Genomic DNA, 26,121 nt, shown 5'->3' with positions numbered 1-26,121 from the left:
TGTTTTAATTCAGACCTAATGCTCCTAAAAATAAGCAAATGCACAAATGTTTGCATTATCTGATCTGAATTCAAAACTGAACCTGTCAAGGTTTGGCAGCGTTTCGGTCTGATACAGTTTTAACTTAATCTAACTTAATGTTATATTGAGTAAAAATTTAGCTTTGATCTCACTTTGATGTTTTCCAAGGTAACTTCCAGTCTGGGTCCATTTAATGTCACCATCCAGGCTTTTAACACCTAATTAGCCAGTGGGATAGCAAGAGGATGCAGTTTTAGGCTCTTCCTATCGTCGATGGCTCTACCAAGGTGGGGCTGCAGGAGATGCGTTTATCGGCAGATGCTCGCGACTGCACTTCACGCCTTTATGTTTGTAAAGGAAAAAAGCTTCAGGCAGTGAGAAGGAGAATGCTCGAAAGCAGAGAAAGGTAAGGAAAGCCCGTAACATTGCTGTTGTCAGAGCAGTGCACAGAGAAAAGGTTAACATGAATGATCTCTCTCTGGTGTCTTATTAATTGCCTGCTTTCAGTTATACCCTTCGATCAGCTGCAGGTAGGAAAGATATATTTTCACCACTTCCAACAGCTGTTTAGGAGTTTTAATTACATCTGGCACATTAAGAGAAGCCTAAATCAAAACACTTGGCATGGGGGAGGTTAAATGTTGCTCTTTTAAAACGAGGTATGTGTTTAGATTTCTCTCTATAAGCAGGATATTACGGAAGCGAACGTGGCACTGCTCGGTGAGCGCTTCCTGCTTAATCCATTTCAGCATTTGCAGGCTCTCAGTTGGTTTCTACAGTAATTACGTTTCCATTATCTTTAATTCATAACTCGATCTTTCATTTAAAGTGTTTCTTTCTTCCTCTATATGTGTGTATGTATATTCCTGCTCGTGGTTCTTGCAATACACAACATAAAGCGAAAACCTAATGCCAGAGGGAAAACAAGGTGGATTTTTGCAGTGTGAAACTTCCGAAAGAGGCTGACATTTGAGGAAGGATTCAGGTGCCTGAACATATAACATATGCAGCTTTGGACCCCCCACCCCATGGTATCTGAGATGTCCTCAGAAGGGCTGGAAGACATGACAGAAGACCTCAAGAAGACACCCAAGCTCTTGTGAGGACCATGACCCCCAATGTTGGCTTAATAGAACACACAGAAAATCACGTTGTCATGGCAATTATTCCTGCTGTTGAGCAAATCCAGGGGATGATGAAAACCTCCTGTCTGTCTTATCTCTTTCAGTGATTTCGGGAAGGTGAAGGCGAGAGCTCATGGCCTCCTTTGCGCTGCAAGAGGGGCAGATGCCTGGGGAGGGTCGTCCCCCCCCCGGGCTGCACGAGGGATGCTCTGCACTCCGGGACCAGGGGCGCTGGCCCCGCAGCCTGGGGGGGATAAGCTGCTCAAACCCAGTTTTAATCTACCGCAGGATTTGTATAAGAATTCCGTGAAAGCTGGTAACTAAAGCTCTCAAGAGGTATAGGATTTGCTGTGATCCTGGGCGGGATAAGCTAAGATTGTGTTTCTTTAAAAACCAAAGCTGGTAGAGATGCAGGCAGGAATCCCCAAATCCACAGAAGCTCTGTTTTAGGCTGAAAACACCCAAAAAGACATGTTTTAAAAGAACCAAGCCTTCAGGTCTGGGGTGTTGTGCTTTCTCCTGAGCTGCAGAGACATGAAGGGAATTTGTCTGTTTTAATACAGCATTGGGGATTGCTCCGTGGCAGGCTGAGCCTCGCGGCTAAGGAGAGGTGGCAGGAGGGGATGGGGATGGGAGAGACCCCCAGGGCAGCTGCTCGGAAGAGGAGGGTTAATAAAGCACCTCCCAAAGCTGCTGCTTGAAACCCGTCTGTCCCCATCTCCTGCCGCACTAACTGCGCTCCTTATCCAGGTAGGAAAACCGTTTTCCCAGCTCTGGGTTTCACTGTGGTGTGCTCCATCACTTTGGGAATGAGGAGCCAGAAAAAAGAAAGAATAAGCTTTAATAACACGCAGCTGCCTCCCGGCACCCGGGATCTTTCCTTAACCTGTCGAGCCTTTGGTTTCTCTGTCCCGCTGAAATGAAAAGCACGGGCGATGCCAGGAAAGAGGGCGTTGAGGAGGAAATGTGCAAAATGAAAGGAAAAAAAATAAACAAAGGCCAAACTAAAATAGCAGCGGTCTGGAAAATGAGCCTTTTATCTGAGTCAGATCACAACGCACCGAGTCCTGGTGCCTTTCCCACTGCTTCCCCTGAGATTCGATGAATGCAAAAATAATTCTGTAAACACAATTATTTGCAAATGCTTCTTGGAAGTAACTTTTTTCTCCCCTCAAAGAAACGGAAACAAAATTCAACAACTATTATGTAGGAAGTGAGCATAAAACTCAATCGGTTGCATTAATCTCCTTCGCAATTTTTTTAACGTACATTCCTGAGGAGTAAAACCATTTTTCACAACCTGCAGAGGGGCCGGCTGTGGGCGAAAGCTGAAGCACATGCACTCTGTGCCGCTCATTTTTCACCGTCCCGGCGTGACCCAGATTCATATGGGATTTGTCACCGTTCCCGGGGACAAGACCGAACATGACCAGGGAAGGCAATGCCACAATTATGGAGGTTTTCATATCACTGGCCTCATTCTGGGCTTTTATTTGCCCTGACTGGGCTCAGATGGGCCACGTGTAACTTGTAGACTGTTTGCTGCTGCTGGGGAAAAATGGACCAGTAGATACGGCTACAGTCCTCTGGGTAACAGGGCAAAGCGGTCAGAAAAAACAGCGTCTCAAGGTGCCCACCTGCAAGTTTAGAACCATCTAATATTAAACTTATTTATAGGTAAGAAAGTCTGAAACTCTTCATATTTTTATAGTAACCGCTTTCATCCCGCTGGTAGGACGAGGAAAAGGGAAAATGTGACCAGAATTTGCATTTTGTGGCTTGCAAAAGGAATAATTTGATGATCTAAATTTATTTCTATTCCTACACTAAGAGCAGTTGCTGAAGCCTGGGACATGGCTCTGGCCGGTGTGCTCAGGCCCTGCAAGGGGCAGCTGGGCTGTGGCAAAGGCTTCACGGGATAGGATGGTTTGAAACTAAAAGAAGGTAGATTCAGACTAGATATAAGGAAGAAATTTTTTACAATGCGGGTGGTGAAACCCTGGCAGAGGTTGCCCAGAGAGGTGGTAGATGCCCCATCCCTGGAAACATCCAAGGTCAGGTTGGACAGGGCTCTGAGCAACCTGATCTGGTTGAAGATGTCCCTGCCCACGGCAGGGGGTTGGACTGGATGACCTTTAAAGGTCCCTTCCAACCCAAACCATTCTATGGTTCTGTGATTCTATAACGCAGCCCCGGGACAGGCAGGGCAGAGCCGCTGGTGGCAGCAAGGAGCGTTTGGGAAACTGCAAGTTCCCCCATTGCCTGTGCATTTGGCATCCATGAAAAGGATGGTGGAAAAGACATCAAGGAAGAAAAGCTGGGGTTATTATCAAACAGCGATGGTATCAGTCATTAATCTGCTGTCTAATAACAGTCTGCCCGGCTAGAGGGGCTCAGCAAGGAGATGTGCAAAACAGGGATGGCTGCGGCTGCTGCTTCTGCCGTCTGCTGGTACAGACTCTGAATAAACGTAGGATGGGGTGGGGTGGAATGGGATAGCATCAGTGCTCTGGACTCCAAGGTAAAAAAGGCACCTTACAGCACTGTGAAATGGCTGGGGTTATTTCACATCTAAATTAGATCTCAGCGATGTAGAAATCTGCATGTGAACCAGTCATCTCCATAGTCAGCAGAAAAAAAAAGGGCATTCCTAGGACGCCGGTCATCTCATCCTATGGCAGAAATTCATTTTGACGCCAGGCTTTGCCTGAGAGGAGCCATGCCCCGGGAATACCCTGCTCTGCCAGCACGCAGGAGGGCAGGCTGGCTGCAGGCACCCGTGTCTTGGGCTTCAGCAAGAGACAAAAATCTCGTCACACTTACCCTTTTATGAACTGCAAATTCCTGGGTTAGGCACAAAATAAATTTTCATTTAGATATTTATGAAACTGAAAAAACCAAAGGAATGCAAAATGAAAATTTAGAAATCTGATTAATTTTGATGAAAACGAGTTGTGCGTTTCCAGGTTTTTAGCTCACTGGAGCCCCAAAGATAAATCTTTTTTTTCCCATGCAGAACGGAAAATCTTTACAATTGTTATGGGATAGAAAAAAAAAATCTTGCTCCCTTTTGTTGCTAATGAGGCATAAAAAATAACAAAGCTTCACTTTCCAAGACCCTCTGCTTATTCTGTACTTAGGGCTTTTTCTCCTATCTACCTCCTCCGTTTCCCCTCATCACTAATAGTCATATAAAAATGCTAAGTATTTTACAAAGACAGAAATGAGATGTGCCTCCTAGGTACACAACATATTTGCAACTTCAGGCAAAGAGGCATTTGCAGATCTGAAGCTCCGCTAATGAGAGCAACCTTGTGCTTAGTGGGAATGTTAATCAATTAGACACGCAGAGCATTAATGATGTTTCTTTTGCCTAATTAGATTAGCAAAACATGAGTACAGTCACTTTTTTTTCCCTTCCAGCTCGTGCCTCCCAAGGAGCACCACGCATCTGGCTCCGGGATGCTCCGGAGGGAGGTATTTCCCCAGGCACCCCGGGGCTGAGAGCAGCTGGCTCGTGCCCGTACCCGCAGCCCCCCGTGCCCACCCTGGGGACGGGCAGGAGAGCATTGCAAGAGTGATGTGGGAAGATTTCTAGTTCTCCCTCCAGCTTTTAAATGTTTGAGGCTGAAGGCAGAGGTTTAGCAGCTGTTGGTCTGCTCCGGGCTGCAGCAGGGACTGCCCCGAGCCCCAGCACCCACAGAGCTGGAGCACGTTGTTCAGGTGAATCTCAGGGAGGACCAGATGCTCTCCTGCTTCTCGAGCGTCCGCAGGATTCACAAGGAATGTAAAACCCAACTGGGCATTCCTGTGAGCCATCCCACGCAGAGCTCCCGAGATCTCCACGATAACAATAACAACAGGGCTATGAAAAAAAAAGAGATAAGGCTTATCTCTAAGAGAAGAGGAGCATCATTTGATTCAGAGCAAGACAAGAAGCAGGCACCAGAAATGCTCACAAGTCCAGAATAATACTGACCTACAAAGTGTGGGATCCCTGAAAAACACGGATAAACTGTCCCCATTCTTCATCCGTTTTCTTCCTGGTTATCTGATTTATGCAGATGCAGGTAACACACTGCTTAGTGCCCAGCTCCCCAGCGCAGGGAGAAAATGAAGGAAATACACTGCAATGTTTTAACGAGGGAATATTCCTAGAGCAGATCCAAATGAAGGGCTAAAAGGATTGCACAAAACCCAAATAATCTTCCCAGCTTGCTGGTTGGGAATTGCGGATTATCATGTAAAAAGAGAGGAAAATGAAGTTTTAACATATTGTTAGAGAAAGATTAACCACACATCGGAAAGCCCCAGACTGGGTTCCTTTAACAGCTTGGGCTGTTTCTCAGGAGAAGCCGCTCCTCTGCACAGGGAGCGGCAAGACTTTAAAAAGCGAGTTAGATGGACAACCCCTAATTGATCCTCACTGATGTAAAAAAGCACAAACTTAACGGTGCCCAGCAACTTTTTCCTCCGAGCCTACATGTTTCAGCGTAACTCACCGCATTTCCATGCAGCGCCAGCTCCCCGCTGGCAGCGGCAAAGGGGCACAATTCAACCCGACTCCCTTTGCTGCCTTCAGCGAGTGGTGCGGCCGGTGAGCGCCACGACCTGCACTCGAGCTGCTGTGGACTCATTGCTCAGTGAAGGAAGCTAATCGCCCACCCTCGTTAAGTTAATAATCCACCTTTTTTTGCTGCATCGAGCTTGGCTCTATTGCTTTTTTTTCCCCAGAGTAAAACAAAAATTAGTGTCTGCATCTCCCAAGGCAAATCCACCGCCAATCCATCCTTAGGAATCAAGGCATGCAAAGATGGCGGGTAGTTTACTTTTCCTATTAAAAACATTTTTCATAGATATTGCTTAGGCGAAAACAACTGGGCAGATTTTATCTGTAATGCCCTAAAGGCTCGGATACCTCATGATTTTTAATTCTTACCTCTGCTGAGGTGGAAGGCTTTGTCTGTGATTTCATCGACTTTCAAAGCATTGCTCCACTTGGAACAGATTTTGTATTTTTAACCCAGATTGCTAGAATAGTAAGAGATCACATTTTTCTTATTAGTTTGAACCAGGGCACATCAGTATGTCAAACATTCATGCCTAGACCTACAGTTTCTATAGTTACTAGTGCATTAGCGTTTCGCTGAACTACTGCAATATGAATTTTGTAGTAGCTCTGCTTCCCCCTTACTAGAAGGGTAGGTCTGTAATGAGAGTTTTTGGTGGGCTCATCCCATTGTACATACTTTTAGGAGGTTTCTCAGGTTCCTGTATTAACTGACAGAGTGTTACTTGGTAATGAAGCAGGCAAGATGTAATGCAACTGAAATTCTTAATTTAACATGAGATTTAGTCTTCTATGTGTCTCTAGGAAATTGGACGGAGAGTCCCCGGCTGGAGAAGAAACACAGCGCCTCATTCGAAGGAGCAGAATGGTCTCATTTTCATCTTCTAAAATTGCTTTGTGCAGGTCAATATGAAAACTTGAGAAAAGGTAAGAAAATTTTGGCATATATTCTGTTCCAGAGGAAATTATTTTGGCCGCAGAAAATGCCAGCAGATTCTGCTCCCTTTAATCCCGTTGAACTGTTCGATAGAAATCCAGTGCTGTTCCCGCAGCAGAGCACAGCCACCCCACACACCTCCTGGCCACCAGCACGTTTGCTGGGTTGAGTCTGCCCAGGCTGGTAAAGCACCCGCGTTTCCTTTAATCTGCCACTCTTCTTTATTGCTATTTGGTTTTGAAGCAAGCCAGAGAAGTTATTAATTATGAGCCTGATCCAGAGCCCACTGGGCTCAATAAAAGGTTTTCTACTGCGTTCAGCTGGACCAGAGCACCCTGGGGTTAGTGCTGTGCTCCAAAACGAGCGTCCTTCGCAACTGCGGGAAAATGCAGGTAGGCTTTTCTGCACAACAAAACCAAATAAGGATCTCCTGTGAGGATGTAGAGATTTAATCCTCTTATAGTTTAATTTTTTTTTTCACTTCTGTTCCTTACTCCGTGTTGCTTAGTTGACTTCAGTCAATTCAATTTCTGTCCTAAGCAAGAGGAGAGTCAGACCCGAGAAGTCTAATACTGCATGGGCAGAATAACACCGCTTGGTCTTAGCTAGCCAAGGAAAAATTTTGCTATGGGGAGAAGCAGCTAGAAAATCACCCGTGAATCCCTCTTTGCATTGCCCAGATTGCTCTGGTGCAGCCACGTTCCCCTCTGCCAGCTTGTGGCAAGGCAGAGATGCCCTCACTGCTCGCCCATCACAGCCTTTACTCCCCTTCACGGTCAGTTATTCTCTCTTTGCAAGTCATGTTTTCCAAAAAGCCCAGCAGCTCCACCACCCAAAGCTTTCCCAGTGAAGGGGAAGGAGCTGCACAGCACCAGCCTCCGACCCAGTGCTGGGGGGGCTGGCACCCCCTTAGCTAGCCCTTCACCCCCCAAACCCTCTCACGTTTGACTTCCAGCTTAGTGACAATACAGCAACAATGGTGCGTGAAGGAAAAGGGGGATCAGCACGGGTTACCCTCCAAACAGAGGTAGATAATCTTTTAGGGTTAAATGCAAAGGTGAGTCTGTGCGAGCCCCGCACTGCAGAGCGGGACGGTGCTCTTTAAGGAGGTGGAGTTGGGAGATTTATCCTCACCTCACTCAGAGCGAGGTGAAAGGCTCAGGCTGATAGCAACTGCAATGATCACATTTGGGGGAAGAAGAAAATCAAGAAGGGAAAATATAAAGAGAGAAACTGCCTTGCTCAGAGCTCTCTATCTCTGCTTGGGAAGGGAAGGCTTCAAATAAGAATTTATCAACTTTTGTAAAAATAATACAGCTGTCTGTTTGGACCCTCACCTGCTGCATCACTTTCTGATTACAAATGATAGCTCTTTCCAGGGAAAATAGATGTTTCTAGATCCTAAAAGTTTACCTTGGACCTTATTTGGATCTTACAAAATATATCTGCGGTTTTGCTGGGGCAAATCTGGAATCCAGTGCACCGGCCTGCCTTTCTCCTTTCTATAAAGCAGCAAGAACTTGCTCTCAACCCGTGCAGAGAGATGCTGGGACAAGCCACCCCCGGCGGCGAAGCCCCGCTCCGCCGTGCTGCCGTCTCCATTGCCACCTAGCGGCACCGGGGCCACGGTCCCCCCCACGCAAAACCCCGACCCACCGCGATGGGCTGCGGCCAGGAAAAGGGTCTGGGGGCACCTGAAAAAAGGGGGTTTCTTTCTTTCGATGCAATCAAAACATGCCAATTGTTTTTTATTATTTTTTTTTTCCCCCCTGAATTATATTGATCTAAGTATAGAAAGTGAATTACCGGGATTTGCTCCTGTTCCCGTCTACAGCAAGAAGGAAGGCTGGGCTGCAGGGGAGGGAGCACGGGAAGCCGAGGGGGTGCAGCCGCCGGGATGGGGGGGCATCGAGGCTCTTCTGCACACCTGGGCGTAGAAGAGAGGCCACAGCAGCAGGAAAAGGGAAGGAAGCTCTGCAAAACCATCTGTGTATCACATTCAAAGCTTTTATTTGCTGTCATTTTAAAACCTCCAGGAAGCTTCCAAACAAACTTCACTGGAGAAAAACAGCTCATTGACTGCCTGGGTTTTTGTCTACAATAAATAACGTTCAGTTCTTCCTGCTTGGACTCATTTGTTTTACTTCCCTGTGGCTTTTCCTCAATACCAACCGCTGTTAATTTGTATTCTTTAACACCATGAATCATCCCATAAAGCAAACCACAGGCAACACAGGACTTTGACCTCGTTTACTTAGCGTAGGTCCGGGAGAAACTCCATGGCTTTAATGGGGTTGGTCTGTGGATGAAGGAGGGCAGCGAAGGTACTACCTTGCCCTCTTCGGTCTTCTTCCCCAGCAACCAAAAACCTCATTTTGCCTTCAAAAGCAATTATCCTCTGTCTCAGGAGAGAGGGTAAGTCAATAGAAGACACTAACCCACGGGGTCTCAGTGTCACCTGCTGTCCCACCAGTCAGACAATGCCGCCTGCAGCTCCTGTATCCACGAGGGGCTTCATTAACACTACAATTCAAGCACAAACCTAAATCCAAACTCTCCTCCTTGGAGACACCACGATGACCCGCAGCGAAGCCTGGACCCCCGTGGGGTGGCCCTGACCCTGTTAGCAGGAGGCTCTGCGGCACGGGCTTCCCAGGCAGCACAGATCCAGCCCACCCCTGCCGAGAACAGCAGCTGGGAAAGGGTGACAACTGATGAAGAACACACACACAAGTACCTGTGAAATACTGATTATATTTCTATGCTTTTATAGCAATATAATACTTCATATGAGAAACATACTTTCAAATATTTTAAGTTATCTGTACACCTACATAACCCGTTTATGGAACAGGAACACCTTGTCGCTGCTTACTTAAATCCATGACTTACCAGTCCCACAGCAACATCATAAATGCCCAGAATCCCGTGAGCTTTTCTTTTGTTCTGGAAACAACACACTCAGATAAAGCTCATTTTATAAACACTAGAATTGCATTGCAATATCCATATATATATATATATATATAAAGAAAAACTTCTACCTTTCATAAATACATAATACATAAAATATGTTCCCAAAATACATTCATGCATTTTTCCCATCTAAGATCCCTGCTTGCACCCAAAGTGCCTGTAAGCTGGGAAGGGCAATGCTGGGCAAGGCCTGGAGACAGGCTCGTGTTTGCAGGTGGCTCCAAACCAGGAGGCTGTGAAGAAGCCTTTGGTGTTTGGGTGGTGTTGGTGTTAACTCCTGCATCAGTGGGTCTAATCCTGCCTCCCTGGAAAAATCAGGGCTCTCCCGCATGCTGTGCCCCATCAAAGCTGCACCAGCTGCCCGTGTTCAAGCAGCCAAAAGCCACCCTCCATCTCACCCTTAGCACTTCTAGTTTTTTCAGCCGTTACTGGAGATGCTCAAGTCTCCCAGCGCCCTGGGAAACAAGGGCTTTGGAAGCAGGAAGGTCACTACCTGGCTTTGGTGGAAGGGGATCTGTGAATGGAAGAAGCTGCTTTCTTGACTGCCATTGACCTGAAGATTGACCACGCTCCCAGCGCCGCCATCCCTGTCTGCAATGGGAATGGCTTTGCCTCCGCGCTGAGAGCTGGTCCTTTGCTAACAAAAGAAACAAATGCCCATCTCGTGTCCATTTATGAAAGCATAAATACACAAAATATACAAAACCATCTACAAAGTAATTCGAAGTAGCAGCTGGCACAAAAGAAGCGCCAGTTTTGCAGCTCAGTAATGTAGATCCCATCCCCGTGAACGTGGTTTATACAGTGTAGGACTCCAGGGGCCGGCCACAGCCCTCCCCCGGAGCTGTACCTGGATCGTGTGGCTGTGCAAATACAGGCAGACTAAGCACTAACCTCACCTGGTCTGGGTTGAGAGGGAAGCCAGACATATGCCCGCCCAAATTCCATTTTCCCCCTCAGAAAGGTCCTGGTCAATATTGCAAGTGCACATTCAAAGGTCATTTTGGGAACGCCGCCCTCTGTACTGGCAAGCAAGCCAGTTACAAGTCAGCATCCCCTTTCCACAAGGCAGTCTGTCGTTAGAGCAAGCTATCCCTTAAGCTAGTGGTCTAGAGACAGATTAAATTCATTCTGACTTTTCTCATCTACCCAAACTCAATGTCTTTACAGAGCAACCGAAGAGAAGCATTGCATAGATCTGTATCTCATGTCTTCCCGCACCCAACAAACAGCAGGAAATAAGTTCAAGTTTTGCACAATACATTACAAAAGGCATCACCTTGAAACAACGCAAGAAAAAAACCCAAGGAAGTGTCACCACGGTTAAACCCTGCAAGGAAATGAGGCAGTGAACGTACAGCGCTCGGCAGCTCTCGGGGATGGCTGCCTGTAGTGTACTGATGAATTTGCTAGACAAATCTCCTCTCCAGCCTATCTCCCATTGCACAGTAATATGAATTTGCATAATTAGACAACCAGCTCCTGAACAAAAGGAGCGATGCTGTGCGTCACGGGAAGGAGGAGGACGCTGTCAGGGCCATCTGCTTTGCATACAGTAGTTTAAGGGCCAGTCGTCCTCTTTGCAATGCAGACTGCAGGACAGCAGGGCTCTTCTCAGGCTTAGGAAGTCTCAACAGAAGTTTTGCTACAGTTGGCTTTACAATTGAGATTTTAGGGCCCAGATACTCTGGTGGTTTAAACCCCACATGCTCCATTGGAGTTACCGGTGCTTATTTCCACGAGTGGAGAATGCGGTCCTTGCTTGTCACAGACATAGAATAAAGTTACGGTAGCCCTTTCTTTAAATAAAATTAAATAACTGCATATGGCATTAGCGCACAATTTTCAATGTGCTTCTGCTGTTAAGAAAATAGCAAGCACGCCTGTGGTTAATTAAATTATTTATCTTCAACTAAAAAAAGTGATATTACTAATAATTTAAAAACCCCTAGGGACTGCATAATATCTTCTCATCGTATTTTTGAGACTGAGAAAGTCACTTGCACGTGTACAGCGCTATATATCCTCTTCAGCCGGCAGCGAAGGTTTGTGTTCCTGGAGGTCACAGTTGCCATTTTCAGATGCACCCGAGCTGCCCGGGGCTGACTCTGGTGGCGGCGGTTTGTAGAGTAAACAGGCGACTATAAAGAAGGTTGTCCCAAGCACCTGCAGCACAAAGACATCCCGTTACTCTGCTCCCCCCAAAACCAGGCGCCTAGCCCCCATTTGGGATGAGATTTGCTGGCCAAGCTTTGGGGAGGAGATGATGCTGAAGGCCAGCCTGGGAAGCAGACCAGCGCACAGAGCCGTAGAGGGCAAAAATCTGAATTTAGCCAGCCCCCTAGCAATGGGACAGTGAGAATTTGGAAAGCTGTTCAGCCCCGCACGGACACCTGGAGCACAGTGCTGTGGGGACCAACACCGCCTGAGCCATTTGCTGGAAGGCTTTCGAAAGCCTTTTTATCACAGCAACTGCTAAACACTACTATCTAGGGCAAGGGCTTGTCGGGGAGCAGTTAAAATGATGGTTTTCAGCTAATAAATAAGAAACACACAGCTAAGCTCTCTTATTTTCTAGCAGCGATTGGGCAATGGTTATTTACAGCCTGCCCACAATGCCATCCCTCATCACTAACATGCTGCAGTTACATATTTTACTCCATTTCTAGCAAAAAATCACTTCGGTAACTGTTGGGAGAAGAGATATTTCATATGGTTCAGCAGAAGCTGGAAGCTTGGAAAGTACTGGGAACTTAAGAGAATGATGGTGCCTGGAGTACCATTACCCGGCGAGAAGCAAATGGAGCTTTTGCCTTCCCTGAGAATATTTCTTGTGTGAAGGTCTGATTTGGGTTGGGGGGGGCAGATCAGGACAACCCAATTTTGTAAAATTCTCTCCCGGAGCAAAACACTGTCTCCTAAAGACCTGCTCGCTTTCCGAGAGAGTGGAGTTAACAGGCAGCATCACCTTGTAGACCAGTCCAGCGATGAGGGTGTATCGGCTCATGGCCGAGTTCTGGTAAATGTAGCAAGAACCTTGCTCGCCGCACTGGTCCTGCCAGAGCAGGCAGGATTTATCGATCATGGACCCAAAGGCGATGGGGCCAGGGATGCCTCCTGCGGGAAGAGAGCGCGGACCTTCAGTTTGGGCAGCACCTACGCAACCAGCCTTGCAAGACGCAAGGTGCTTGCAGAAAAGCATCAGGCTCTGCTGCTACCGTGATTAAGCAAACTCATCCTGCAACATCTAGAGCCACAAGGTATCCAAAATACGCTGACTTTCAAGACCTGAGAGTCCAGTGGGTCTTTTGACCATCCCTGCACAAGAGCCAAAAGACATACACAGGAGCTTCAATGCCTCTGCTCCTTTTTTCTTAAAATAAGGACACGTTGCCAGGACATTGCTCTTCTACCCCACCTGTGATGTGTTACAGAACCCTTCATTCAGTTTGCAAATCATATGTAAAAGGGAATTAGGTTTTTCTGAATGACAGCAAACAAGAGAAAGCATCCTCCTTTCAACAGCGCACGTCCTACCCCCTTCTTTTCCAACCCAACATGTTTTATTCTTAGGTAACAGCTTGGCACATGCTCCACAAAGCCAACAGACCACACCAATGCCCAAATTCACTCTGTTCCATACCTAGTGTTCGTACTACAATCCACTGGATCCCGAGTGCGAATGACCTTTGCCTGTCAGGGACACACCTGGGGAACAAAAAGAGAACGTTTAAAAAATGCTGCCAGGCTGCACAGCACCTCCCCACCACGCAACACCGTGCACTTGGGTCCAGCACGCTTGGGACCTCCATTCCCTCTGGAGATCAAGGTTCACCTCAGTGCAATGTCCCCCAACACTGCTGCAAACTGGGACACACACGTGCGTGCCCAATGTCAGAGGATAGAGCTGCCAATGCTAAAACTTGCCTTCCCAGCTAGACAGGGAAGGGAATTAGTCCCGATGTCTCCAGGCTGCCAGTAACAAGGTGGTTCCCATCACACCTTCCCCATGGCTTAAGCCAGCAGGATAAAGCGGAGGGGTGGATTCTTGCAGCGCTGGCGGAGGATGAGGCGATCCCGTGCTTACCGCAGAGTGGCGGTGAGGGCAGGAATGCTGCTCAGGAAGGTGAAGAGGATCACCACGAACATGAAGAACAGGAGCAGGGGCCTTTTTGCACAAGAAGAGGTGCATTTCCCTGCCTCGGCGTCGCCAGGGCCGGGGAGGAGGGTTTTCTCAACGCAGCTACACTCGTGATAGACCTGGGAAAGAAAGGCTGGTGGGTGCTTTGCCGAGGAGAGCATGGTGACAGTCAAAGCTTTAAAAAGAAAGAAATTCAGGGAGGGCAGAAATCAGCCAGTTTCACTCCCAGAACAGAGCGAAGCAGAACTCAAGCTGCATTCTTGACACACCTCTGTTTCAAAACAGGTTATTAAAGAAGAGAAATTAATTTTGCCTGGCAGCTCTTGAACGCTGAATGTCATCACTACCCTCCTTAAGCCTTTGCCTGTCTCTATGAGCAACATGCTACAAGGATGAGGAGGTGCATCACGTTCACTGAAGACCCAAAATAGCATCGGGACAGGAATTAGGAATACCGAGCTCCCCGCCTGCCCCCGTGATTTACCACGGATTTCAGCGCAGTTTGACCCAGAGTGAGGCAAAACCGGTTGGACACGTGGAGAGAAGCAAAGCAGGGCAAACTCAGGGTACCTTCTGCCTTCATCCCAGGTGGTGCCTGAGAGCATCCATCCTGCAGCGGGCTTTTACACTGATTTGCAGCAGAGCTCAAACCTGGGGACACTTCCGCAGAGCCAGCCAAATCACTCCAAAGAAGATGTGCCACCACCTTGTTAATACACAGTGCTTTCAGACATACCTTCTTGCCATTCTGGAGGTTTTCGGACACTTTTTTGCACCCTGCATGGCAGGGAGAGTAATACATAATGTCATCGCTCCCGCAGACAGGGCTGTAGGTCTCCTGCAGACAGCCACACTCGGCGTTGCAGGCTGCTGTCAGGTTTAGGTGGCCACCAGGCAAAGCACTAAGGGAAACACAGGAGCAGTCAGTGGGGAGACACCGAACAGCATTTTCCAGGAGGAAATGGGTAGAGCAAGAGAAGAAGGGGGGACGGTAGGAGGTGCGGTGGATCGCCAAGTAGCATAAAGCCAGGCTGGGCAAGGGTTACATCTCAATTTTAACCACGAACAGGAATCGTGCCCCGGTGCTGTCTCTTCCCCACAGCTACCAAGGGATTTTAAGTGACCAGCTCATAGGGAGACACCTCCGTTTGGAGAGGAGATTCCCACTTTTAGTCCAGTTTATCCCACTGGATGGAGATGGGGGACCCTGTGAAGGCAACTGAAGAGTGCAGTATCTCACACTCTGGCGCTGCTGATCTCCCCTGAAGAGGGAGCCTCTTCCATAAACTCCATGCAAAAACTAGGATATCTATATTCTGGGTCTCACTCTCAGCATCTGCCTGTAAGACTGACTGGACATGACCTTCCACAACCAACAATTCACACAGGACTACCACCAGCACCGTGTATTTGGAGTTATCCTTCTATTCCGACCAGGGCCACGCAGCACAAGACAGACGGGATGATTGTTATTACCTTCCCTCGTACATCTGGGTTACTCCTGCCATCGGCATGTTAGGGCAGTGAATAAAAAAAATGAATATAGCCAGCAGACTCGACACTGTGCAAAGTAAACACAATTTGATGATTCCTGAACAGCGGAGTTTAAATTTATTCACAAGGAATCCTCCCAGGAATGTGCCTCCCCCTCCGGCTGGCACGACCAGATAACCTGAAAAAAAAGGGAAAAAAACCCACAAGCAAGTTTAGAAATGTCAGCAAGGAGTTTTCATGTCTGAATACATTAACTGCAGTGTGTCTGCATGAGAATAACCCCTTGGTTGCTGTGTGGCTTCTTGGTGGGAGTTCAGTGGACTTTGCTACAGTAGGTGGTCCTCTGTAACAGCTCAGGTAACATGGCATGAGCCTGGTACGGCAGCTTTTCCTATCCAGAGATCTTAAAACAGACTCTTTGAGGAGCACATCATGAGTATTGATGCTTGCTGGACACCACTTCCTCGGTCTACGATACGGCAGCTAAGTGAGGATCTTCCTAGTTTTGGGATGCTGACAAAATATGTCCCCCAGTTCAGACATCCCTCGTTAGAGGAAACATTTAGTTAATGTTCCCTGGTAAGGCACTAGAAGGAACAGACTACAATTATTTTGCCTTCCTCTAGAGGGTAACAGATGGCTACAGAAGTGACGCATTTCTTCCTGATGTCCTGATCCACATACAGCTCTGACAATGCATTTGGTACGGATGTGCTGACGGGAAACGATCCTACCTAATAGCTGAAGACGGTAACTGCTCTGTAAATGAACTGCAAAGCGTGTTTGTCTCCATTCTAAACGAGCTACAGTGCTCTTGTATTTGTAGGCCAAATGGGAAAACATCGCAAAAACCTGGTTTCCTTACCAAAAAAGGTAGCAGCTTCAGAGGCACTTAAACTAAACTGAGACTCCAGGAACTTGGGTCCAAATGTGGACATCCCAGCAATGAGGGTGGCTTCGGTCGCTCCCGCTAAGCAGAGGAAGATGAAGGTGGGGTTCTTCAGAAGCAGCAGTACTGATCTGGGAAGGACAAATATATTAGAATTGAATCACTGTGGCACATTTTGATTTCAGGTCTGTCCCCCATCTTCAAGTCAGAAGGACCACATGTAAGACGAGGCAGCATGCCATCATGCTGCATCTCTTCCAAAGAAAAGAGCCAACAGGGAGCTAATGGGAGTTAGAGCAGTGAGCTTCTCCGCTCATGCTTATCGAGTCCTACCAGCCAAGGAAGGATGCTGAGGACACCCTCACCTCTCCCTATGTACCTACACAGAGTAGATGTTGGTGCTTTGTGGAGATAGCCTCCATTGCAGGTGGGGATCAACAAGTTTGCCCTCAAACTCTGCTGTCTGACATATATAATGTCTCTCATGTGCCAACCTGCTCTAGCTCTTGTTCCTACTGGGTGTTGTCCTGACTATCTTCAGGCGCCTAACAGACGTGCTTACCCTGGCCATCTTTTATAGCCCCGTTGGCCAAAGCCAACCGCCAAGGGAATCTGAGGAACGTCAACTAAACACCTAAAACAGCAGGGAATAATCCGGGATTCTTCTCTGTGGATCTCATGAGGGCACCAGATGGGTCTATTTATCTCATGTGCATGTTCAAAATGGGGATTGGATTCCAGCAGTGTGTGTGATATAATTCACACTCAGGGTGCCCACAACTTCTATATGGATGCTTTCAGTGGTAATTTTCCAACATTTAGGGTCAAGCTGAGTTTTTCCATTGCTAAATGGGGCAATACGAAAAGGACACTACTCCTCACCAAATCTCAATCATTTCAAGGTTTTATTAGTCCCTGATAGCAGTTATCTTGGGACTCCCTACTCAACCAAGAACAGGGAACAAAGTTGTGTTACAGCCTCACACACGCACATGGCTACTCATGTGCACCCATGTCCTCATAAGAATAACAATCTCTGATGACCACGGATGTTTTGCAGCTCAGGGGAAATACCAAGCAAGCCTTTCTATATGGAGGAAACAGCTCCAAGACACCTTATATCCCACTGGAAAACAGAAAGCAATCTTTCTCCCACAATCTAAGTGCAGTTTTACTTTAAGCTTAATGTATAAGTTGAGCAAATACGTTTTATTTTTGACCCACCAGAATTTAGTAGAGAGCCATAGATATGCCTGAAAAATTGCCACGTGTCATTTATATGCGGAAAGATGATCCAGCAACAATTCCATCTCCGAGACACAGAAACACCCTCGGGCACACGGGATGGTCTCAATTATCTCTCACTATCTCGGATATTGGACTAAGAGGGTTGACACTGCTTTGCAGGGAGCGTTTTGGAGCTTGAAATTCTCCGCATCACTTTCCCCAAGCCTAGCCCGGACCCGTATCACAGATCATCCCATTTCTGAGACAGGCACAAACCCGTCATCCCGCAGCGACGGCGGCGACAGGGATGCCGTGGGATGCTCACTGAATGGAAAGGCACAGTCACTTACCACCTACTGCTTTGGAGGAAATGTGAAATCAGAGAAAACCTCCTGTAGTACAACCGAGTGAGAGACGTGCTGAGGCTCAGCACCAGATTTATGCAATTTTACCCACATAAAGTGGAGAATTTCATTACACCCAAAGAACAAAGAAGCTGAAAGACAGAAATACCACATGTTCTTACACCTTGATTACAGGAGGCTTTATACTAACTATTGTCTAGCTGTTGGGATTAGTTTAATTTACTAAGCTATTTTCCAGGAATGATCTTTTCGACTGTGCTTTATTTGGAAGCACAAAGCCCAGTCTCTTAGCAAGAAAACACTTGCGGACCTTGTGGCTGACGTAGAAAGCGTACAATGCCTTCACCTTTTTACAGTTTAAGAGAAAAGAGAGGAGCTGTCCCTTGGCATTAGATGACCTCTGCCTGTTGGCCAAAGGTCACAGGTTAGTCTTGCAGGTAGGAAAACGCAGAGGAACTCCTTTCAGCACTGAGAGTAAGGATTTACTCACATAATTTAATCTGTTTGTAGATAGAAGATGTAGTTATGGGGAGCTACAGCATATAAAACCTTACCAAAGTCAACACAGGCCTTTTCATTGCTATCAGTAGGACTTTAAACACACCGAGACACCACCTAACTCTTGAATAGCCTTGACTGTCCTCAGTTCTTGCAGCCAAAGGGATTTCAGGAGGCTCAGCACGCCCAAGAGAAGAATCCCACCATCATAAAAGCCTGATCCTGCAAGTCTTTACTGATACAGGCACGTATAGGTACTCTTTCCTCCTGTAATGGTCCTGCTGAGTAGGCTGGGACCACCTGTACAATCAGAGCCTGCTCCTCTGAGAAACATTTGCATGCCAGGACATGGACACCCCAGACGGTAACAGAGTACGGCCACAAGCTAATGAGCCATTAACGATAGATATTTATGCAATCTTAGAGTATGTGAATGGGAACTCTTCCAGCACAAAATGACACCTACTGTCACCACCACCCAGGGAAGGGAGGGCAGTATGTACGTCCTGCAGGAATGTAAACCAACCTCCCTTTACAACGCACAGAAGCTGGTGTAAAGCCATGAGACAAACCGAAGCCCCACCCTGCCACCTAATCCAAGAGGGATGAGTGAAATATTGACCGTAGCTTCTCATGAAGATCAGGGCTTGACAGACCAGTGAGTGATCCTCACAAACTCCATCCCGTAGCTCGCCAGGACAAAGCCTCCTCTCCTGGCACAGCTCTACGTGCCTTCTGTTTGAATCCCTCTGCACTGACAGCAGGGGTTATTTCATGAGAGCAATCACATGGAACCAGAGAAAGGAAAATGCTATTTTATCAGGCCTTTTCAACCCAAGAATTAAGACAGATGTCTCTTCAGGACAGAGGATTAAGCTATATGGGCTGCATTCCTGTAACCTCCTGCTCTTAGGCAGCACTGTGAATACAGCAATTCATTAAGCTCGCTTAGAAAGGCATGGCATGGATGGCATGGAATAGCATTTTACTTCATCAGTATTTCTGCTTATCTTTGTGAGACTCTCACTGTCCGTACTGTGAGAAATCGTGTAGCACCCGATCCCTCACTAAAACAAAAGCAACAGTGTCCTTTGGCCTCGCTCTCCAGCCTGGTCCACGCGTCCCCAGGAGCTGCACGCACAGATGTGATCTCCTCTTTAATGCAAGTTTCCAGAATAGCAACCCTTTAAGGCACTTCCCTTTTCTTAATCAAAAGCAGGGAACACAAAGTCTGTTGGGTTTTTGCTTTCAAATGAAAACCACGCTAAGGTCTGGACTGATCCGAATTATTTGATACAAGTTGCTCATCTTCAGGTATTTGTTCTTCAGGAATGAGGGGTGAAAGAAGATGGTCCGGGAGGAGGACTGCCTCCATACCTGCTGTCAGCGTTCACCGAGAAACAGTGGGAGCTTTGTTCCAGAAAAGCAAGAAAAGCATCAACCACTGAATTTCATCCCTCTCTGCTAGCCTGTTTGTGTTGGTTTTAGTCATAACCTTATCATTATTTAAATGCAGGTTTTGAATTTAATTTCCGTGCGGAGAATAAGCCATGAGCTCGGAAAATGGCACCCAGTCAAGAATGCCATCTAATAACAGTATTGAAATCTGTTCAATGTCGTATTCTTCGTAACACTGCCTTAACCCCTGGTAAACTTCCTATGAAGTCTCCGAGGATTTCAGACCAATGTGAGTAGTTGCGTTGACACAACACAGAGTGACTGCTGCCAAAAACTCCCGTCCTGAGCACCTGCTTCAATCCTCCTCTGCCAGCACAAAGACAAACACCACTACTAAAGTTCAGAAGTAATTGCTGGCAGCGGCACGAGGTTTGGCAACATTGAATGTTTGCCTTTGCATGGGGCAGCCGTCACACATGGATGCAAAGTCCTCCCCAAGAACGGTCCTGGGAGAAATACGAAAAATGAAGAATCCCCTTATTGACCGCAAGCTCTGAAAGGAATTGATACCCAGATATCTCTGCAACATCCAGAGCTTGCACACCAGCTAAGCCCAAGCTGCAAATAAAACAGCACCTCTCCCCCTGCCCTCCATTTAAATATAACTCAACATAAAAAAAAGAATCATAAAAGATTTCAAAGATATAGCAAACGTTTCGAGGTTAAAAGACCACATTTTGTTTTGGCCACTCGCTTGTTCCCACCCAGGATCCCTTTAAACCATTTCCCACCAAACCTCCTCTGGTGCAAGCCTGCTCGCCCGCAGCACAGAGCCAAGCCCTGTGGTTAAGCGCGCTGCTGTGTCACTGCTTTGCAGGAGAGATAAGAAGTAGTAACACATAAAACGTGGCTGGAGGATGCAAAGGCAAAAGAGAAAAAAAAAAAGAAACTAAGAATAAAAGAGAAAGGGAACTGAAAGCTACAGTGCAGGATATCTTGTTCCCTGGATTTGGAATGGAGCTGTAAGAGTTGGGGGGTTTGTTTCCTCTCTCTTCTCACTAAAAGGACAAAACAGGGATCTAACACAAGCAAAAAGAGCGGAAAAGAAGAAAAGCCCCAAGGGGACGGAGAGGAGGAGATGTTGGACAACACCCAGTTGGGCCAGGCGAGGCCAGACACGGAGGCAACAATGCCGCTGGGGAGAGGGAATGAGACGGGAACGCCTGTGCATCTCCTGTCACCTAAAGGTTGGCACCAAGCCACTCTCGGTGAAACTCCGCGTGTTGCATATGCCTGCAGGTGGATCTTCACACGTGGACGTGAGCTTCTGAAAACCAGAGATAGGACCAGCCACTCGTCCTCTGCCCTCCCACACGATCCCCAGCACAATTTCTAGTTCAGCCCCTTTGCCGAGAGCCCCCAGCCGCTGATGGGATCAGGCGCTTTGCAACCTCCTCTGCAAGAAAGTGTCATCGCTACGTTTGAAGATGGGCAAAACCTTTTAGCTAGCATCGCAGGAAGCAAGCTCAGTTTGGGCCCATTGCTCTCGCTTCTGGGGAGGGCTCCCTGACCCTCACGCGTGGGGTGGTTTTCTCACCGAGGCAGATCTTTAACTGTTTTCCCAAAGTCCGGATCCGATGCTTTTTTGTGGCTCCCATCCTTTAGCTGATGAGCCTCTGACACCCTCATAACGATATACCGCTGCGATCCTGAAAACGAGAGGCAAACGGGAACAAGGAGCACGTGAGACACGGAATGCGGATGCTACCGAAGCGGTGGATTTGCAGGGGGGAAATGCAACACAACGTCCTCCCTCCGCCAAGGGAGGAGCAGGGAAACAGGCAGCTGGAAAGCCGCGGGGGTGAAATCCGTGTAGGAATTACAATTTAAACACTAGAAGCTCTTCCTTCACCCCTGTGTCCCCAGCTACACGCGTGCATACGGAGGCAAGCCCCAGGGCGGGTGTAGTACCGTGCAGTCCCAGCCCCACTTCCCTCGGTGGAGCCGCGTACCTGGGAGGCGCTGGGGGTACCCCAGGATGGGGACGGAGATGAGGAGGGAGGCTGCTCCGGCCCCGAGGAAGCCGATCCACCATGCCCCTACCCACAGCGTGTTCTCCGGGGTGATGTCGATCCTGTAAGAAACGAAGCCGAAAGGACACAAGGGAGAGAGGCGGCGGTTTGAAACGAAGCAGGAGAGCTCGTCGTGCCTCCCGCTGAAGCTGGCAGGGGTCAGGGGGACACGGGAGGGACGTCAGCGAAGGAAACCAAGCTCTGGCCATTCCCACGGCAATCTGCTGAGGATGCCGCATCCACCATCCCTCCTGCCACACCAGGGTGCTGCCGGCCTTACCGGAGAGCACAACACTTAACGAGCCCTGGAAACTACATCGTTTAATTCTCCTTTAATCTCTGGCTTGCACATTCACCTCTCCCCATTTCATTTGTGTTTTGGGTGTTGCTACAATCCTTGTTTCACCCCAGAGCCACCCTTTGCAAGAAAATTGATGGAAATAACCCATTTCGTCCCCCGGAAACCCGCTCCCCCTTTTTAACCCATTCACCTGCCAAAGAGCCTGTAAGGAGACAAGAATAAATTAGAAATACTGGGAAGCAAGGAGGGACTAAGCATCCTGGCTGGGTTACCAGGAGGACGAGCAGCACTGCTGGTAGCCTCGCCTCATCAGGGAACTCATTCAAAAGATTCACCTGCTGCCCGTAGCCTCATTAGCGCAGGCAGTGCAGCGTGAGGAAGGATTTAAGCTGACGGGTTTATCAGCAATTTTCTTCCAGCGACAGCACTAATGCAAGCCACCCTTCCAGCCTCAGCACCCCCGCAGAAACACCGCTGAACACCACGGGCACGTTTCCACCCAGCCACCAGGTCATTTCTCCAGATTATTACGGTTATGATGATGATTATTATTATTATTTTACCCCAAAGGAAACAAACAGCATAAAGGAAAAGGAACAAGATTATTTTTTAGCGACTTACTCTCTGCCAATTTCAGTATAAATATTTAGAAACATTCCTCCTACCAGATAACCCGCTGCAGGCCCAAGGATTGCAGCAGTGTAGAAAACAGCTGAAAGGGAAAAGAAGCCGTGTTAGACAAACCGCAGCCGGGGATGCTGCGGAGCAGTGCCGGTGCCCAGCATCCCCTGCCCCAGCCCGATTCCCTCCTGGATCTGGGATGCTCAGCCTCCTGCCGCCTCGCACCCCGCTCCCCAAGCCACTGAGAAACAAAGCCAGGCAGTTTTCACAAGTTTTCATCTCACACTTATATCACTGGGAAACTTCTGCATCCAGCCTGGGAATTTTTATAGCATGGGGCAGGCAAAATTGGTTCAGTGGAAAACCATATTTACGTAGTTACTGTTTTATTATTTAGCAGGGATGTAGCTGACCCCACTGCCACATCCCGACTGCCGGCGTGACGAGCCGCGGCGTGGTCTCCCCGCTGACGATACGCAAGGTCTGCGCTAAATGCGGCACCACTGGCACTTATTTGGTTTGCTGCCGTGGGAAGATCAACTTACTGATGATCTCCTTGTGATCCCCTTCTCTCCCTGCACAGCCTTCTGATACAACGGTATGGGCAGAGTGCTAAATTTTAAAATTGCTAAAATTTTCAGCAATTTCACCCAACAGGACTGTAAGTATTTGGCAATTGCTGAGTGATCCGCGATACAGAGCAGAGGAGTGAGCTGAGCCTCCTCCCTCGGTGAAGCTTGGCCGTGCTTTGCCCCAGCAGTATCTGAGCAGCCCAGCCACCGTCCCTGCTGGGCTATGGCACTAAAGGGGTGATGTCCCCTCGCACGGACGGGGTACGGCCCTACGGTTGTTTGCCAGAGACGCGAACGCCAGGCAGGCGCTGGGGCACGCCGAGGGCTCTCCCCAGCTGGCCCCGTGCCGGGAGCAGGAGGCACCTCCTGATCTGCAGGGCGCCCGTGGCAGGGGTGAAAACACCCAGCTCCACTTACAGTTCCTGCCTGTAAATAATTGAAACCTCCCCAACAGCTGCCACTTCCCTCCGATTACCACCTCGCCCGTCATCGGGAACAAAAGACTGGGAGCACCTCTGTGTGTGTCCGGTGCCAAGGCAGATGGACCGGCTCCCCCTCCCGCCGCCCAGCCCACGGCTTCCCCTGCCCCTCCGGCTCGACTCACCAATGTACACAGGGGAGTAGTTAGTCTTGACGTTTTCATCTAAATAGGTGACGCCGAGCGTGTAGAGCGGCGTGGCTCCCATCCCGTGCAGGAACTGCCCCAGCATGAAGACGAATCTGTAGCCGGAGAGGCTGGAGGCAGCCTGGGCGCAGGGCAGGCTCTGGTTCCCCCCGCAGACGCCCACCTCTGCCGCCGAACGCACCTCGTACCGTCCCGTGGTGAAGTGGGGCAAGGCGAAGAGCAGGGAGCCCAAGCCCATGACCAGCACGCCCCAACCCAGCCATCGTGGTTTGTGGCCGTTCCCCCCAAAATAGCTGACAAAGGTCAAGCAGACGCACGCCGCGATGTCGTAGGAGCTGGCGATCAGGCCGCTCTGGTAGCTGCGGAGGTCGAAGCGCCGCTCGATGGAGGTGATGACCGTGTTGATGAAGCCGTTGACCGTCATGCCTTGCAGGAAGGAAGCCACGCAAAGGAAGAACAAGATGCCCTTGGACGTGTTAAAGAGCTGTAAGCACCCGGGGGTGAACCCCCCCCAGCCGCACGCCAGTTCCTCCCCTTCGGCCGACACGTATTTAATCCCTTCGCCAAACTGGGTCTCCTCCTCTCGCGGGGTGGTGGAGCAGAGGGGTTCGGCGCACGAGTCGGAGGGGCTGGGCGCGCTGGAAGATGCCGTGCCATTGCTCAGCGGGGTCCCGCACGGCTCCCGCGCGCTCGGGGTGTCGAAGGTCCGGCCGGTCTCGCCGGGAGGAGGAGATGGGCGGGAGAAGTCGAGCGTCTGAGTGAAACAAAAGCCATTTTCTCCGGTTGAATTCTGGGGCATTGCCATGAACGGGAACGCAGAGTCGAGCGGCAGGTGAAGGTGGGGCTGGTGGCCGGGGCGGCTTCGTGGGGCAGCGAGGACCTGCCTACCCGGGAGATGCAATTTTCGGCGCTTACATCAGTAGGGAGACGGTGAAGGTCTGAGCCAGGACCATTGCAATCTGTGAAGAGAGAATTTCCACACGTGTTTTTACATAAAACCATGCCCCAAACCTCCAAATATTGTTTTGTTTTTTTTTTTTAGTAAGTATTAGCACTTCACTGTGCAGTTCAGCTGGATGTGTGCCCTCCACCATGGCGTGTGTTGGTACCCCAGGTATTGGGGCACAATTAATATTACAGAAAACCCCCAAACATCCAAAAGCATTTTAAAAAAGAAAAAAAAGCGCACCTCTGACGGCAGTCTCCCTACCAGCTGAAGCCCCTTATCCTCTCAAAGAGCCCCTGGTTAGACGCGGGACCCTCACAACCTCTGTCGCTCTCCTTCCCCCTGCAGAGAACGGCGTGCACAGCTACAAGTTTCCCACTGCTAAAAGTCCTTTGGTCTCCCTTTCACACTCTGCCAATAACAGTTTATAATTATCCTGAAAAGTTTCCACAGTCAGACTGATTTTATTCCAAGCCCTCAGATCTGTTTACAACTATTCAGTAAAATCCTTTCTATAACTAATTAGACTACACGCCAGTTCAGAGCGAGCTGGAGGGCAGAGGCAGCTGACTCTAACCTGATTACCGATGCAGACTGCCGTCTCTCAACCGGTTCCTGTGCATCTCAGCACCTGATCATGCCAGCAACCAAGAGTATTTTTTCTTAAATACCTTGGCTGAACTATAAATGATGAAAACAAAGTTCTCCCTTGAATACTGGTCTTAAATACGCAACAAATGCTAGGCAAGAACTGTTTTATTAGAGAGCATCTTCAGAGAGCATCTTCAAACCATCCTGTGTTTCCCAATATTTTTTGCCAATACCTGTTTGAGAGGTTCCTATAAAAACGTTCCTCTTGAGATGGCAATCAGCCTCACCAGCAGGGAACGGGAAAAAAGGGCATTTGTTTCCCCAATAAAATGAGCCATGTTCAGAATGCTGTAACCTGGGAATACTGCAGCCTTTGGTGAATAAATTAATACCCGTCTGTGTGTTGCTGGAAAAACTTAATGACATTTGCTTGGTAGATAATGGCGTGCATGAGCACCAACGTGCTTCCCTGTACCGGCAGTTCTTGCAGGCACCGGGGCAGGAGGACTTGGCAGAACGTGATGCTTAGAGCAGCTTCAAGGTCCTGCTCCCACCCCAGAAGGGCAGAGGATACATCACTTAATGCACGCAAACTTTAAACATCCAGGTCAGCAGTGCTACAACAGGTCTGGTCCTCAAGGTAAGTTAAACAAATGAGATCCACCTTTCATTTGCAAATAATCCTATCTTAATTACCCTGTCTGGGGAGCGGAGCGCGCAGAATATTTCAGGGTCCAGATTTTAGTAGGAATT

At 48.5% G+C, this 26,121-nt stretch overlaps 1 protein-coding gene across 1 annotated transcript; it reads right to left on the bottom strand.

The window, feature by feature from the left end:
* Window positions 1–11,589: 11,589 nt before the first annotated feature.
* SLCO4A1 (solute carrier organic anion transporter family member 4A1) lies at window positions 11,590–25,204 on the bottom strand. Its single transcript, XM_075166675.1, has 11 exons — window positions 23,811–25,204; window positions 22,635–22,725; window positions 21,653–21,774; window positions 21,238–21,349; window positions 16,129–16,283; window positions 15,246–15,441; window positions 14,506–14,671; window positions 13,716–13,888; window positions 13,272–13,336; window positions 12,597–12,745; window positions 11,590–11,794 (listed from the first exon to the last, which is right to left on the bottom strand). Exons 1-11 carry the CDS (start codon window positions 24,634–24,636, stop codon window positions 11,645–11,647), a joined length of 2,205 nt encoding a protein of 734 aa, XP_075022776.1. The 5' UTR covers window positions 24,637–25,204; the 3' UTR covers window positions 11,590–11,644.
* Between the last annotated feature and the right edge of the window lie 917 nt (window positions 25,205–26,121).

The sequence above is a fragment of the Calonectris borealis genome, chromosome 17, assembly GCF_964195595.1.
Source record: "Calonectris borealis chromosome 17, bCalBor7.hap1.2, whole genome shotgun sequence".
NCBI classification, from domain to species: domain Eukaryota; kingdom Metazoa; phylum Chordata; class Aves; order Procellariiformes; family Procellariidae; genus Calonectris; species Calonectris borealis.
This window is presented reverse-complemented; position numbering and strand designations above follow the sequence as displayed.

Coding starts and splice junctions, on each gene's coding strand:
- SLCO4A1 (XM_075166675.1), bottom strand. CDS start 24,636: ATGGCAATGCCCCAGAATTCAACCGGAGAAAATGGCTTTTGTTTCACT. Junction 14,672..15,245: donor ACCCAGATGTACGAGGGAAG/GTAATAACAATC, acceptor TGTTTCCCTTAG/TGCTTTGCCTGGTGGCCACC. Junction 11,795..12,596: donor TCGCTGGACTGGTCTACAAG/GTGATGCTGCCT, acceptor TTTGTGCTGCAG/GTGCTTGGGACAACCTTCTT.